This window comes from Lissotriton helveticus, chromosome 3_2 (assembly GCF_964261635.1).
Source record: "Lissotriton helveticus chromosome 3_2, aLisHel1.1, whole genome shotgun sequence".
Classification (NCBI taxonomy): domain Eukaryota; kingdom Metazoa; phylum Chordata; class Amphibia; order Caudata; family Salamandridae; genus Lissotriton; species Lissotriton helveticus.
In genome coordinates, this window is record NC_136062.1 from 9,335,442 (window position 1) to 9,352,672 (window position 17,231).

At 48.2% G+C, this 17,231-nt stretch overlaps 1 protein-coding gene across 1 annotated transcript in view; it reads left to right on the forward strand.

Moving 5' to 3' along the window:
• HDGFL3 (HDGF like 3) overlaps positions 1-17,231 on the forward strand; it is a 264,253-nt gene that overhangs the window by 58,624 nt on the left and 188,398 nt on the right. The window contains exon 2 of the mRNA XM_078684735.1: positions 7,121-7,197. Coding sequence (XP_078540861.1) covers positions 7,121-7,197 — 77 coding nt within the window. The remainder of the gene's footprint in view (positions 1-7,120; positions 7,198-17,231) is intronic.

The following is a 17,231-nucleotide window of genomic DNA, read 5'->3' on the forward strand; positions in this document are numbered from 1 at the left end:
GCTCCGTTTATTCTGCCTGCCTTATCCTCTCCTTCCACCTTCATTTGTCGTTTTCCACCCTTTATTTTCTCACCCTTCTACTCGCTTTCTATCCCTTAATCACTTTTTCTATCATTTTCCATTTCCTACTTTTGAACTGTTATCCCTCCTTTTCCGTGCACCTCCCGCCCATCTTTCCCTCCACTGCTGCCCCGTGGCCCCTCCAACTTATGCGACCAGCCCAAGCCAGTTTCCCCTCCCGCCTCCCAGCTGTCCAGCCCTCCCTGACCCCTACTTAATGGCGGCTGCTGTGCAGCTGTGCCGCTGGCGTGCCAAAGGCAAGCCCGCCTGCGCCCATCTGCGTCCCTAACGCGACCAGCGACAGAAACCCTGGACCTCCGAACCGCCAAAGCTACAACCCAGCGGCAATCTACGCACTCAACCTAGGTTGCAACAACAACTGCAAGCTAGCATCACCAGTGGACACCCACGAACCCTTCAGCTGTCACCGCTGCCACCAATCCTGCAGCAGCGCCAAGACCTCGGATCCAGCACAACCCGCCCGCAAGAACGCAACCACATCAAAGACCCTGCAATGCATCCTCCTCAACTGATATCTGAGATCTCCTCGACAGCACCAACCCGGACGTTGCATTCTTCACTGAAACCTGGACCGACACCACCTCGGGACCTGACATCGCCATCGCCATCGCCATTCCCTAAGGATATAAGATCTCCCGAAAGGACCACCCCACCCGCCCTGGGGGAGGAATCGTCATCGTCCACAAACTCACCCTCCGGCTGAGCACACTTCCCGACGAGCCCACAGAGCTGCTAGAACACCTACACTTCAAGATACAGGCCAGCCCTACCACCACCTTCCGAGGAACCCACCTTGTCTGGTCGCTTCCAATATCTCCCTACACAGTCCCTGTAGCTACACACTGGGGCATAGCTTGGTCAGTAAGATAGGGGGGGAGGGAACCTTCAGATTTTCTAGAAATGGCACTGGCATATAATGTTAGAATTTATTGTATGACAAGCAGGGCGCATGAGGGGGGCTAAGGGGGCAATGGAAAGGGAGACGAATGCGGATTGGTAGGGGCCCTAAGTGAGAGAAAACTCATTATTTTGTAAAATAGCCAACATTATTGAAGACTTTGTTTCGGAAACAATTTCAGAGACAGAAAACAGAGAGAATCCCCCGTCAAAAATATTGAAGAGAACTCCGGAGAGCGCAGCCAAGCTGCCCCGCACAGCTGGTGCCTTCATTTTTGGTTTGAGAGAAAATCAATACTTAATCAGATATGTAAATAACATTTGGAACTGCCACTGGCCCCACGCCTTCCTCATCGAGTCACAAGAGTGACAGTTGATAAAAGACAATTGAGTTTCGAGCTTTGGAGAAGCTATTCTGGTCCTGATGAGAACCCCCACATCTGGAGGGATTTGAAACGCTTCGACTACGGTGTTTAGGCTAATCAAAGAAAAAATTTGTAGATATTGGCAATTTAGTTTAATCTATTTTGTTGATGGCCTTTTCTGGTTCTTGTATTACATTTTTTGTACTAAGTTTTTTGTACAAAGTGTCTTCTCAGTAAAATAATTTGTAGAAGCAGTTTGGGTGGGTGTATGATTGGAAGTGAAGAGTGTTATGACAGGAGTGTGGTGATGGATTGATAGACTTGGGATATATCACAGAGTGATTGATTTGTTGAGAGTGTGCACAAGTGTATGAGGTTTGAAAGCAAAACCGTGTCTTTTAAGAGTGTGAGGGGAAAAGGGTGGTTTGTCTTATATGTTAAAAAAAAGTCTTCATAAAAAAATTCAAAGTTGTTGGTAATATTTTGTGGTGTTGTCCAAATTCTAATGTAAATTGTGAAAAAAAATTGGATTAAATCCAACGGAAAAAGTGGTTGTGGTGACATTGGTTTTCTTTCAATGCACTATAAATAGAATCTGAAGGCAGTAGCAGCATTGGCGTGTTTCTTTGTTATTTGAGAATAGTAGGCTTGGCCTTGCTGTGGAGGCGCCAAACCCTGTTTTGGTATCTCGGTCCTTAGTATCAGCTTAAAGCTGGTGGAAAGTGCCCCTGCAAAAACAAGAGTGAATGCAAATTGCACTCTTCCCCTAATATGAACTAACCAGTTCTTAATTTGTACAGAGATATAAGTTACAATGCAGACCCCAACCTTTTATATTTAACATATTAGCAGAGCGACGACCACCACTTCCAGGGACAAACATTTCCACTACTGATACCACCTACTGGTACCACCAGCTGCCAATGTGTGTTCTATCCATTGCCTTCGGTGCTAGTACATCTCAAGCCGTTACATAATATGGTTTAGTGTGGTAAGGAGTGCTTTATTTTTGGCTTAGAGTGTGCCGGTTATTCCTCATAACAAATTTACCATGCCAGGCATGCAATGATGGGTTGTGATGTGTAGATAGATTTTACGGAAGTCATGAAGTATAAGCAAATCCCATCAGACATTATAAACTATATAGGCCAGTGAACTAAGAATTTAGTGCTGATAGCTATATACAACCCAAACTCACTGGTTCAAGTCCAAGTAGGTCCATTCAGCTTTTTGTTGTTTTGAAGTGGATATAGTGAGTACCATCAAAATGGGAATAGTAAGAAGCAGCCCCCACACCTGGTTTGGAGTGACCACAGAGAAGGGTTTGCTCATTTCCAAGGCCACACCTGAGGTGGGCACCCAAGCTCTACACATGGGAAGAAGGGCTTTGCCATCTTGGTTTTAGGCGAGAGGTATGGGACTGTTTGCGGTAGGGCACACAGGAAATTCTGCAAAAGCGAGTAGGATTACTTCTGGCAAGTTTTAACCCATTGCTTAGCAGGGAGCCAGGAGTTACCACCAGCCACAGGCCAGTGCAAGGCATACATGTGGTACTCACAGTACTTTCCTCAGAACATTTCTGGACATGTGGAAGAACAGAAGAGGTCTGGACCTACTGTCTATAACTTGAGAAGAGCCTAGTAGACAGGACCTGCTCCCCCTCTTGTACCCAGAGCAAAGAAGTGGACTCCAAGGGTTATAAGCTACAGAGACACGACAAGCTAAAAGAGATTTTGTTCTGCAACTGTCCAGCTGACCATTTCCTCCTGGACCTTGCTGCTTGCCTGTCCTGGAATGACCCCCTAAGTGCTGTCCCCAGGGTCTTGGACCCTTGGCCACTGTTAAAGTGTGCTCCTCCTAACAAAAACCTGGAACTTAGAAACATTTTGCGCCAACTACCTTTGGAGGACTGGGAACAACCTGTCTAGCCAATTCGACAATGGTGTGTTGCTGCTGGGGCAGAGATCGAAGTTGCTACTGCTCAAAGCTTTTCAACAGCAGCAAATTTAATTCAGCAAAACCTTGCGGACACGCTATCCTGCCTCGTGGAGCCCTCTTCGGGTGCAGCCTGCAGCCTTGCCCCATTGGAAGAATCTGAGATCCAAACAAGTGATTCAGTCTGAAGGTAGAAATCTTCACTGGACGAAGGCGCCAAAAGTATCTGGCCAGCAATGGACTGTCCATGGGCGCAAATTCAAATTTCTCTCACTCAGAGCATTTTTGCCAAAAGTCAGCGGCTTCTTTGGGAACTCATCCTGTGGCAATCCAGCAACATCATGGAGCCCTTTTCAGCCATAGCCTGCTCCCTTGCCCGCTGAGGATTGTTGACTTCTATTTTAGAGACTAAGGGCCAGATGTAGGTAATTTTATTTTTCCACCTCTTAAATACCGAATAATACTGAATCAGTATTTAAGAAGTGGTAAAATAGAGGGGGGGGGATGTAGGTATTTCAGATTCGGTAAATACCGAATCGTTAAGATTCGGTATTTACCGATTCTGTAAATACCGATTCGGTAATGCCCATTGATTCCTATGGGCATTTAAGCCCATAGGAATCAATGGGCATTACCGAATCGGTATTTACAGAATCGGTAAATACCGATTTCAGCAAGGGTGCAGGGGGTGTCACTTTGACACCCTCTAGCACCCCAAATACAGGCATGTGTGCCTTGTGGCACACAGACATGCTAAGGGCATGTCTGTTTGTCACATGGCACAGGTGTGCATGCACAGATGTGCATGCACACCTGAATTCGGTATTTTACCACCCAATTGGATTGGGTGGTAAAATACCGAATTCTGAAGGCCTGTAGCACTGTAAACAGTGCTACCTACATCTGGGTTTTACCAAATCGGTAAAATTACCGATTCGGTATTTTACAGAATCGGTAAATTTACCGTTTTGGTAAATTTACCGAAACTGTAAAATATTGGCACCTACATCTCGAAAACCAATTACCGGACGGTAACGGCCGAAATCGGCCGTTACCGACCGGTAATTGGCGACCTACAACTGGCCCTAAGGGGCTTATTTACAAGCCCCTCGCACTGCCGGTACGTCACTTTTTCCCATACTAAATGTGACGCACCTACGGCTCAAGGGGCTTGCAAATAACCCCCTGAGTCTAAAGGTTAAAGTTCTGACTGTGTCGAACCTGAGTTCTGTATCTGCCCCGCGCTATATCGCGGTTAGCCTTAACCTTTACCTTAGTACTGTTGAAGTGCAACTAGATGACTGTGGTTGGCGCTTCACCCATTTTGTTTAACCACAAGGACCCCAGATAAGACCTTGAGAAGGGAACTAGAGCTACAGGGCACTAGGAGCAGGCAGCCTCCAATCAATAATGTTTAACACAAAAAGAGCCGCTCCCAGTTTGGTGACCTAAGTGCTACAGTGTTATTTTGTGAGTGCAGGCATCTCACAAAAAGTAAAAGACTGGTCTCACACACTACCTGGTGTCTTGCTTCATCATTGACCAGTCCTCGCCCTCTAAAAACATGGTTTGACGGGCATACACCTGAAGACAGGGATGCACTTCTAAAGCTAAGTGGGGGCCCTTACAAAAAAAGTGAAGTTTAGAGGGCGAGGACTGGTCAATGATGAAGCATGACACCAGGTGGTGTGTTAGACCAGTCTTTTACTTTTTGTGACACAGCTTCACCATTTTCACAATATGTTTGTATTTAAACTTAAAAAATTCATAACCCCAGTTTCCCTGACTTCATTCTTGCTGTTTTGATGTAATTTTATTTATTAAAATGTATTCTGTTTTTCTAATTCAGTTTGGACTTTTTATTGTGTGTTATTTCGACTTTAATACTGTTATGGTGCTGAATAACTACGTTACACATTGCTCTTAGTTAAGCCTGTCTGCTCTGTGCCGTAGCTACCGGGTGTTGAGTTCAGGTTAATTTACTGGCATTAAACGTTCATCTTGACAAGTGTTGTTATTACTTGTGTGTTCTGAGCCAGCTCAACTAACGCACCAATTTCTTTCTGAAATGCAAAGCTGTTTTGTGCCTGCAAAGCTTGCGATTCACAGGGTTTGCAACTGCAAAATGGCTTTTTAGTATGTACTAAACCCATGTTGTGATTTGAAAACAAGTTAATAAAATGCAAAATAAGTTTAGAAACCCATTACAAATTGCTATTTGTAAGGGGAATATTTAGGGCGTCCCTTCCAAATAGCGAGTCATAAAGGTATGTATCAATGTCTCGCGACCAAAATCTAGTCACAAAACATTGAAATTTCATACATCAGGCCCTCAGCATGCTATAACAGTATTCTAAAGGTTCTAACTCTCTGCACCAGCTGTAGGAATAGTGCAATTATACAAATGCTGATTTTCACTCAATAGTAGGAGCAGAAAATATTTAAATGCAAAACTACCTTCCATCCAGTGCTCCATGGTAGTACCAAAAAAATCAAATGATAGGCAATGGATTCTTAGGCATTAGTAGGATAATACTGTATGATACGAAAGGGGGTCATTTTTATTCACTGCTCTTCCTGGCTGTTTCCTTGTGTCTGCACCTGCATCCATAATAAGCAAAAGGCACAGGTGCAGAGGCAAGGTGTGTACCTCATTAGCTGTAGGATAATGAGGGAATGCTCCTTAAGATGATGCTGGAGCGATATGTTCACCAGTACTATCTGTATTACAGAAGGAGACCCAGAAATATCAAGGGCTCTGTGGTTTATAGACAAAAAAAAAATAAAACACAAACCTTACTTTTCTATTAAGTTGAATTTTTAAGCAGCACACAATAGAACTCAAATTAAGATAGGAATATAACCTATTTTTTTTATTTGATGACGTGCAATGCTAATGGTAGCATGGAGCTACATGGACAATTAAATGTCTCAATCTGAATTTGAACCAGCTTAGCAAAATTACATAATTTAAACTCTTTGGGCCAGATGTATGACTGATTTTAGCAGTCGCAAACAGAAAATCGGGCCATTTGTGACCATTAAAAAGGATTGTAGCATGTACAAACTCTATTTTGCAAGTTGGTAACCTCTTACCGACTCGTAAAATAGGTTTTGCGAGTTGCTATTAGGAAGGGGCGTGCCAAGGGTGTCCTTTCCTAATTGCGAATCACAGGGTGATTGTTTTGCGATCACAAATGACGTTACAAAACAACCGCAGTTTACCACCTACTTCAAGTAGGTGGTAAGCTAGTCGCAAACGGAAAGGGGTTCCCGAGGGTACACCCTCCCCTTTGTGAATGGATGTGGAAATATTTTAAAGAAGAGGCAGTGGTCCCACTTTTCAGTTTTTCTTTTAAATGCATCCTTTTTCTTTTATAAAACAGGCTGCATTTGAAAAAAAAAGTTGCTTTATTTAAAAAGCAAACACAGACAAGGTGGTCTGCTGTTCCCAGCATGCCACCATCCCCGTGATAGTAGCCCATTCCCAATGGGTCGCAAAGTACGAACTGCCTGAATATTGATGAGGCAGGTAATTTGAGGCCCTATTGGGAATCGCTAAACTTATCTGAGACACATTAGTACATTCCGTTTTGTGAGTCGCAAAAAATTGCAGTTTGCGCCCCACAAACAGAATGGTCGTACATCTGGCCCTTTGTGTCCTATTTGGTTTTATGATCAATTGTATAAAAATGTTGACTTTGTTTTGGTATTTGCTGTATGTTTAGAAAATGTTAACAAATGTGTGTTATTGATAAAGAAACCACTTTATTTTCTAAACAATACTATTTACATTTCTGTTATACTGCATGACTGAAATGAAACACTTTTATATCTACCAGATTGATGAACTCCCAGAGGGTGCTGTGAAGCCACCAGCAAGCAAGTATCCAATATTCTTTTTTGGCACTCATGAAACGTAAGTTGGTTACAGGAAAACATGGTCTTTAAAAATGTTGATTAATTTGATTTAGTTGAAATACTTGATTCATTGCAAAATAAGTTATGATTCAGCAAGGAACTAATCATGAACTGCTCAATTCAGTGCTACTCAAACTTTCAAACCTTTGAGGAAAAAGCTCCAGTCTTGAATTTGTTAAAGATACCCATTCATTTACCTGTGCCAGTTACTATTTTGTTGCATAGTTAGGCCCATATTTAATATGTGTGTAGACCTTTGTCCTTGTTTTAAATTTGGCAGGCTGATATGGATGGGGTAGTTAAGTCTGCTCTACCACATTTTCATTCACGACAGACCAGTCTGCTTATTTTATCATTAATCCCTGTATGTGGATATTCCCCCCGCCCAAATTAGCTCCCTCCTCCATGATGGAAGCTTCTTTTGGGGGAAACGGGCTGTAATGGTTCCTACTCCACTTGACGGAATAGGGAATCTGCTCCCTTATGTTATTTTCCAAAATAGACCCTAAAATTTGGACCTTTATTCAGAAATGAACTACCTATTACCCCACATGCAGTGGGAGTTTACTTGGGTGCATTTTGCGTTTCTGATCAGTACCACCATGGTCGAAATAGCAGTATTGGACATAATATATATGAGCAGGAATGGTGCGAAAAAGCAACCAAAGTTGATGCTCTTGGGCTTTGATGGGCACCTGTTTAAGAATGAATGTGGTGGGGGCGTGGCCAGCAGCCGAAGGGAATGATCGCCTGCGAGCGCAGCTCCCTGGCCCTCGCCTAACTATCCGCTATTTCCATCCGTTCCCGGGCACGAGTCTCCCTGGTGAGCGGGAGACTCGGTGAAGACTACTGGTGTGCACTTGGTGTTTTCCCGACAGATCCCTATATCGGCGCTGGGGCGGCAAGAGAGACCGGAGGGGAACCGTCCCCAGGCGACCTTGCCAAGATGGCGGCCTGAGGCCCGTATCAGCTCTGGACCCTGATGTCTAGGCGAGTCCTGCGCCCGACCTGCGACGAGGCTTGCCCTCCGGAGACTGCCGGAGGGGACGAGAAGTCCTCTCTTCCCGACAAAGTGGAGCGACGCCCGGCTGTGACCTGCACGGGGGCGCGGCGTGAGGTGTGCAGAGTACCCCCACCGGACCTCGGCGTGGTCTTTACGGTACACCCCGGCTTTGCGGCCTAACCTTCGGCCGCCCAGATATCGCCCCATAAGCTCCGTTCTTGACCTTGACTTCTTTTGCATCCTCTCTCCGGCCGAGGGGCTGGCCTACCTTCAGGAGGTGCCCGAGACGCTGGCAGTGAGGAGGATACGCCGCAGCGACGCTCCTGGGCCCTAACACGCAACTCCATAGCCGGACCCCGTGGACTCCGCATTAGAGGTCGGACTGTGGCGTGTTGTGCGCCTCCATTATTGGCCTCCCCTGGGCGGTCCTGGCTGTGGAGGGCTATGGGCCCCAGTGCACGTGTGTCCTGAGCAGACTTTGCCCTGCTATCTCTACGTCCCTGGTGGGGCATACATCGTGGCTGGACTGTAGGTTGGGTTTCCACGGACCTCTGTGTGGATATCGGCTTGTGAGGCCCCCGAGATACTATCAGGGTTGGCTGACAATTAGGGCCGAGCTCAGCACCCCCCATAGAAGCAGTGGTGGAGATTACACACCGGGTGCTGCCCCCCCCCCCCCCGCCCGCCCCCCTGTCCCTCTGAGTGAGGCCATCCCTTGCACTCTGCTGCCCTACTGTTGCGCCTGGTCGCCTTGGCGTCTTTTCTCCTGGTGGCGGCCAACGGGTTGTACCTGCCCGATCCTCGGACGTGATTCTCCAGGTGGGTGCCGCTTTTTGGACGGTGATTGTGGGCCCGGCACAGGGTCCCCTGCTGTGCTTCCTGATGGCTTCTAGTAAAGGGAACAAGGGCTTCACACAGAGGCAAATAAACAAACTATCTTGGGGCTCTAAGGGTGACGGCAAGACCTTACCGCCGTAAGTGCCCACACAGACTGTTTCCCCCGCGCCTTCGACGAGGGCCCTCACCCTGGAGGATGTCATCGAGGCAATCGCGGGGGTCCGATCCTCATTAGAGACTCGCATAGACTCCGTGAATGTAGAAGTAACGTTGCTGCGTGCGTACCTCCGCAATATGGACTCCAAAGTACGAGATGTCGAAATTAAAACCGCAGCCCTTGTAGATGACACCTCTACCATACAGCAGCAGGTGGCACAACTCCAGCAACAGCAGCGACAAATGGGGGACCTCCTGGATGACTATGAAGGGCGGGCGAGACGGAACAACATCCGTATTTTGGGGGTCCCGGCGAGAATGGATGAGCCCGCACCTGACTTCTTTGTTGAGGATATGATCCTGAAGCATCTCCAGCCCAAAAATCGTCAAATTACTTCTCAATCGAGAGAGCCCACAGAGTCCCAGGAGGGAGGCCAAAGCCAGGGGCCCTCCCTCGTCCCATCATTGCGAGGGTCTTCAATTTCAGGGACCGGGATGTCATCCTTCAGACTTCCAGGGCAGTATCCCCGCTCCGGATGGACAACGCCCGCATCACATTCTTTCCCGACTTCACGGTAAAGGTACAAGCGAGGAGACGCAGTTTCCTGGAAGTGAAAAAGGCTTTGCGAGACCAACAAATAGAATACTCCATGCTGTTCCCGGCCAAACTGAGTGTGGAGTCGGAGGGCAAGGTTTGGTTCTTCCTATCGCAGAGTGAGGTATGGGACTGGCTGGAAGGTTGGTGCCAGGTGAGATGCTCTCCGGGCAGGCAAGGAGCGTCTGGTGCTCGCTCCGAGCGAGATCTGCCACCGGGGAGTCCCGAACTGTTTACTGCAGACACCCAGGGTGATCGGTGAGATCTCTGAACTTCCTGCGCTGGGACTGATGGGACTCCAACTTTGCTGTCGTCAGATCCAGTATAGTATGCTTCTTCACTTGGATGACAGTGGGCAGCCGGGTCGCTATTCCTTTCTGTCTTGACCTGATTCTCTTTTTCCCTCCCCCCCTCCCCTTTCCCCCCCTCTCCTTCTTTCTTTCTTAGGGGACTCTGTTTCGCCCTGGGGATGATACGCTCATTGTATGATGCTGATGTGCACACCAATGTGAGCTCGATCCTATGTGTTATAGCCCTAAACTGATTTCTTCCACTCTCAGGCGAGTGGCATCAACGGCTCCCCGGGTCCCCCGTTTATGGTTGGGAGGGCGACAGGCACTGCCGAGTTGGGGTGTGGGCAGTTTCAAGTCCGCGGGCAGGGACGAAGGGTGGGAGTGGGGGGGGGACATTGGGCATGGGGTTGTTTGTTTGCTTGCTCTTTGTTTAATGGATCATATCGCAATCTTGTATTCTACCTCCAATGGTGTTTTTTTTTCTTTGAGTGTTTGCAGAGTATGCAGAGTCTCCATCGATTTGAAACATTGTACACGTCACCGTCCTGCATTTGTTGCTATCTTGTCTCTGAGGGCTGTCTGTTCGTGGCTCCTACTCGTACTAGCCCTGGAATTGCTTCTCGCTTCTCCGGATAGGCCCACTGACCGTCCTTTCATATATGACCAACCATGACGCAATCCCAAACTAGGACACTCACTCTCATGACGTGGAATGTTAACGGGCTCGGCAGTAAAATAAAGAGAGGGGTGGTGTTACAGTATCTCAAGTGTCACGCCCCTGACTTGGTGCTGCTCAAAGAGACACACCTGATGGGTAGCACCTGTCATGCACTTCATCGTGGGGGTACAATCTACTGGTCCATGCCGGATTCTCTTCTGGCTCTCGAGGCACTGGCATTCTTGTCAAGAGAAACCTCCCGCTTACCTGTAATATGACTTGGGCTGACCCTCTGGGCCGCTTTGCGGTGGCCGAGGCCACATGGGAAGGGAGACAGCTGAACGTTATCTCGGCCTACATCCCTCCAGCCCTCAGCAGGGATGCCCTTACGACTTTAGAACGATTGCTGTTGGACCTCCCCCAGGGCACACTGGTTTTGGGTGGGGACTTCAACATGACGATGGACGACGCGATAGATAGGTATCCCCAGCGTGCTTTACATAAGCAGGGTTCGGATCTTCTAGACTTTACACGGGCAATGGGTTTGGAGGACCTCTGGCGGACGTTTCACCCCGGTACCCCCTATTTCACACACTACTCCAATGCCCACCATAGTATGTCTCGACTTGATTATATATTTTTTGCCCCACGGCGGATATTGGCTTCTTTCGTGACCCAAAGGGACTCCCCCAGGGTATCTCGGATCATTCTCCGCTCGCAGTCGAACTTACCTACCATCGGCAGGTGATCAGGGGACCCATAGTCATCAATCCGTGGCTCCTCAAAATCCCTGATATTAGGGATAGCCTGCTTGAACACACCGAATATTACTTTGCCGAGAACCTCGGCTCTGTTCAATCGGCAGTCACGATTTGGGAAGCGTACAAGGCTGTTATTAAGGGGAAGGCGCTTACTCTTAAGTTTGGATACCAGCACAAGCAGAATGAACTGCTGCTCCAGACTGAAACCGACTTGCTCCGCCTGGAGTCTGACCTCAATACTAATCCCTCCGATGACACAGCTGCACGGCTTCGACTTAAACAAAGTCAATACCAGACACTGGCCCTCGAAAAGGCTCAGGCTAAACTATTGCAAACTCGGCACCGAGTTTATGAGCTGGGTGACAGGGCAGGCAAGATGCTTGCTTGGCTAGAACGACGAGAACAGGGTTCTAGATGAGTTCCGTTGCTGATCCGCCCGGACACATCACACATCACTGACCCGCTGGATATCGCTGAGGCCTTTGCAGATCACCTGGAAGGCATCTACACCTCTAAGGCCTACTACTCGGCAGACGAATCCCGGCTCCTTCTAGAGGAGATGCAGTTGCCCACTCTTTCTTATTCGGACAGAGACGAATTGGACGCTGATCTCACAAATGAGGAGCTCATGAGCGCTCTGTTTGCTGTTAACTACGGCAAGGCTATGAGGTGTCCCCATTGAATTTCTCAAGGGGATGGCCCAGGAAGTGATTCCTCATCTAAAGGCTATGTTTGAGGAGAGACTTGACCGGGGCAGTCTGCCGCTTGACCAACGACTCGCTTCCATTGCTGTCATCCACAAACCTAACAAGTCACCCACAGACTGCGGCTCCTATAGGCCGATCTCTCTCATTAACGCTGAGGTCAAGGTTTTGGCCAAACATTTGGCTACCAGGCTCCTTACAGTTCTCCCCTCTTTGGGGCACGACGACCAATCGGGATTCCTTCCAGGCCGGAACACTGCCGTAAACCTCCGCAGGCTCCACAATGTCTTGAGCAGACAGCTGTACATACAAGAGGATGCCGCCATTCTCTCTCTCGACGCCACCCTGGCATTTGCTTCTTTAGAGTGGTCTTACCTATTTGAGGTCCTGAAACGCTATGGGTTTGGCCCTGTTTTCATCAAATGGGTCCGCTTACTGTATACTGATTTGTTAGGCCAGGTACGCGTTAATGCTCACACTTCCAGACAATTCCAACTGCATAGAGGTACCAGGCAGGGGTGTCCCCTCTCCCCCCTCCTGTTTGCTCTCACCTTGGAACCCCTAGCCCATTGGATCCGGACTGATGTCTCCATCAAGGGGCTTCGGTGGAATGCTGATACGCTTGATAAGATATCCCTATATGCAGATGACATTCTTGTCTATGTCTCCTCTCCCAGATCCTCCATAAATAGCGTGTTACATGTCATTACAAATTTTGGTAAATACTCTGGCTTTTCAATCAACTGGTCCAAATCGGTTCTATTTTGTCTCCATGGCCCCCCGCCTGCCTTTCCGAGGGGGTTTTCAATTGCCGTGCCCGAGGATGGCTTCAATCTAGGTATTTTTGCTACCCCTGATCCCAAACTATTCTACGATCGTAACCTCAAGGGCCCATTACAAAGGCTCCACAGCGACATAACTCACTGGCGCGCACTGCCCTTGTCCCTCCCTGGCAGAGCGGCTCTTTTCAAAATGTTGGCTCTCCCACGTTTCCTGTATGTCCTCCACAATTGTCCATTCCCAATTGCTGATTCCTATTTCCGTGCGTTGTAGGGAGACTTGCGGCTCCTCCTTTGGGATGGTAAGGCGCCTCGAATTGCTCTGACTAAAATTACCCAAGGATAGTATGATGGTGGTATTGCCCTGCCAAACATGCGTCTTTATTATTGGGCCTCCCAATTGGTGGCTACCAATTCCTGGATTCATGGTTCGCCTGCAAACCCGGCCTTTCACCTGGAACGTTGCCAGACGGGAAGAGAGGGGTACCTGGGCGCCCTGTATGGTACATTTCCCCGGAACTGTTATGTGGGACCCATGTCCCACACCTAGCCCTCTGGCACAGCGCTGCCAAGAGCTTGGGATGGTCTGACGTGTTTTCTAAGGCCACCCCGCTCTGGGCCTCACAGAAACTGGGTTCCCTCTGCCACCATAAGGGGTTTGATAGATGGGACATGATTGGCATTTCCACCCTGGATGACTTGATTCACAGGGGGAAGCTACTGACTTCCGCCGAACTCCAACAGCGTCATGCCCTTGCCAACACTGAGGCCTTTAGATACCTCCAAATCACACATGCTATCACTGCGAATGTGTCCGACCTTTCCTCCCTTCCTGAGGCATCACCACTTGAAGACAGGCTACTTTCTGAACCTCTTCTTACAAAGGCAATATCTTGCATGTACTGTAAATTGTGCAATAACTTGCCCGACTCCTTCCAGTCCCTACGAGACAAGTGGCAGGGCGATGTAGGAAACCTGGAGGATGACGAATGGCAGTCGGCACTGATGTCCCCCAGGGACACGGCAATAAATCACCGTTTCCGGTTGATCCAGTTGAAAATCCTACTTAGGATTTATATGTCCGCCCCTCTTCTGGCCAAACTAGGTAGGCGCCCGGATGATAGATGTCGCCGAGGCTGCGGCCTCCCTGGTTCCTTCTACCATATCCTGTGGGAGTGCCCTGTGATCCAGCACTTTTGGGACAGGGCGACCCGCAAAATGACGGACGCGATGGGAAAGCCCATCCCTCTCTCCCCTAAGGAAGGGATTCTCAACGTGTGGGGTGCCACTGACCTCACCGAGGTGGAGCTCCAGTGGGTGGCCTTGGGTTTCCTGTTGGTGAAACGAGCTGTGGCAATGCATTGAGCCACACTGGAGAAGTGTGGCTCAATGGTTAGAGCGGCAGACCCTGATGCAGAGGTCTAGCCCGGGACCAGGGTTCAATTCCCCGCCTCGGCGGGTCTTGGGCTCAAAAATTCCACGGACCTGATAATTCTCGCCTCGGTGCCTATTCCAATCATGGAGTCCCACTCTGCAACTCTGAACAATAGCTTGCTTAATCTCCACAACGGCCCCTACAACGCTAAGGATGCCTGGCCTCCACCTTGGGGGTGCCCAGGAGTGGACACCTCACAGGGAAAGCCAGGATGGGTTCCACAGCGGTATTTGTACAAGCGCCTTGAGACCCTTGCGGGTGAGTAGTGCGCTATACAAGTATCAATTTACAATTTTTATTTACAATTGGGGCGCTCCCCGAAAGCCTCTCCTGATGGGTTGGGTGGCTGAAATGGATAGATGCATGTTGGCTGAAAAATCTGTATTTAAACTCAGGGGGTGCCCCGGGAAATGGGACAAGAAATGTGGACACTGGAATGTCTACAGAGGCGAGATTTGTACTTCCCCCACTGTGGATATGGCTATGGATAAGGCTGGACCTCGACGAGGTAATGCTCCATAATGTACTTCTGTATATTGCCCTTTCATTTGATTCTGAATTGTATTGATTGTCTTGCTGTATGTTGACTCTGCTTTGCTTTGTTTTTGTTTCTTTCTTAATACACTATTAAATTAAAAAAAATAAAAAGAATGAATGGGGTACCAAGAGCCACGCTCCAAGCTGGTGGTTTAGCTGGGATCTCTACAGCCCAGGGGAAAACAATTCTTCAAAATCCATCCCAATATGTGGACTCTGACTTTATGTTTGTTCCGCAAGTCCCTGTTGTCCTGGAGAGGGGATGTACCCCTGAGAATTTTTTTTTCCTGGAGAGAGTCATTGCTGTCAATACCAGAGACTACCCGGACCCAGGTGGGACAGAGGTGCAGCCTTATCCTGTGGCATACTTTCAGGTCAGAGTGGCTCATTTTTCTGGTCGTGGATTCTTGAGAGCTAGTTGTACACCAGGGACTGTCTGGTTTCCTGGCTTTCTGTGAGATATGGCAGTTCTGCCCTGCACTGAGAGCTAGTGGCCACAAGAAAGAGATTGCTGGCCAGTCCTGAGAGATGAGAAATGGCCCCCCGTTCTCACTTGCTACTGTGCAGCAGGCCATATCGCTTGAGAACTTCTTCGTGGTCCTGGGGTGAGTAGCATGATGCTTGCTGTGGCCTTTCTGGATGACCACCTTCTTGGGAGTCTCCTGGATAGAGTCCTCCCCACCTTGTGTGATGTCTCCCATCATTAGCTGACCTGAGGGGGACACAGTTTCTTTGACAGTTTAGAGTGGTGCTCCCCCAGTAATCTCCCAGCCACACACGTAAATGGGCTTGTAGGTGCTAAGACGGGGGAACATTGAACTGCATCCGAGGAGTAGGTGACTGGGGTACCTGGTCCAGAATGTCAAGCACCCAACTTTAATCTTAGACTTGAAGGGGGGCGTTTGCTCCTGTCCCCGTATATTATTTCCCAGGAAAGCTTGCTACCTTTTTGATGCAGCCTCCAAGCGAGAAAAAGTTGCAGCATGAACTAGGGCCCCTGGTCCAGCGATCACCTTAAGCTATGGGAAAAAAGTATCCCAAACAGTCAAGAATTCAGTGCGATACACAATGCCCGAACACTAAACATTGGAATCCTGTACCGGACCAAACTGAGGCCACCTAAGGAAGAGCAACTGAAGGACCTCCTTAGGAGGTGCAAGTCTGGCTCTTCCTTAAATCTATTCCCCCTCATGTTTTGAACTAAGTGGCAGAGATGATTGGTCCAGTGTATTTAGTTATCCAAGGCCTCCTTGCAGGCTGGCATAGTGCCAGAACCCTGGAAAAGGATAAACGTAATCCCCCTTCTAAAAAAACCTAATGCTGACCCTAAATCCTTTTGAACTTTAGACCAGTCTCCCTGCTACCAGCTATTTCAAAGACTCTCAAGAAGATTGTGAATACCCAACTCTCAGAGTTTCTAACCACTGGTAACGTTTTCCACCCATCCCAATTCGGCTTCGGCGCCCGGCATAATACTGAAACACTATTATGGAAATAACGGAATCTATCCAGTCGAGTCTAGATCTTGACCATAACGTTGCTTTCACAGCAGCGGTTGATACTTTTTTGCATGATATCTTGCTCCAAAGGCTGGATACTGTTGGGGTGGGTGGAATGGCTCTGAAACAGCTGGGCTCTTCCCTAGAGCAGAGCGAGCAAGCAGCATGGATTAAGCTCTTCTATTCAGAGGTGAAATCATAAAAATGTGAGGTGTTTTTTTAAACATTTATGTGCCCTCGGCATTTTTAGCAGAGTAATTCTTCATTAAAATGATCTTGCATGCGGAAGATACCCAGCAGCTGCTGTCTTATGAGGGCGTTTGGTTACTGCTAAGCAAATGTTCACATCCTGTGTGACAGCAACAATGGACTCGCTTAGAACAGTGTAACCTGGATACTGCTGTTTTGCCCCAACCCTCTGGAAAGGCACTTGGCTAAGCAGCAGTATTCCACCATCCCCCATATGGAGGTAGAAAGGCCCCTGGGAGTACTGTTTGGTGTATAGGTCTCTTTCAAAGCCGAAATAACAGCAGTGGTGAAATCCTGTTTCGGGCTTTCAAGAACGCTGAAGAAATTCCTGGATTTTCTTCAATGGGATACGCGGATAACAGTGTTTAGGGCACTGATTCGATCTAGATTGGACATCGTCAACATCCTCTACCTGGAAATTCCAGATTATCTTTTACACCATCTACAGATGGTGCAGAACACGGCAATCGACCTTCTGTTCAAACTGTCTAAATCTTCCTTGGTGTCACACCTCCGGGAACAACTA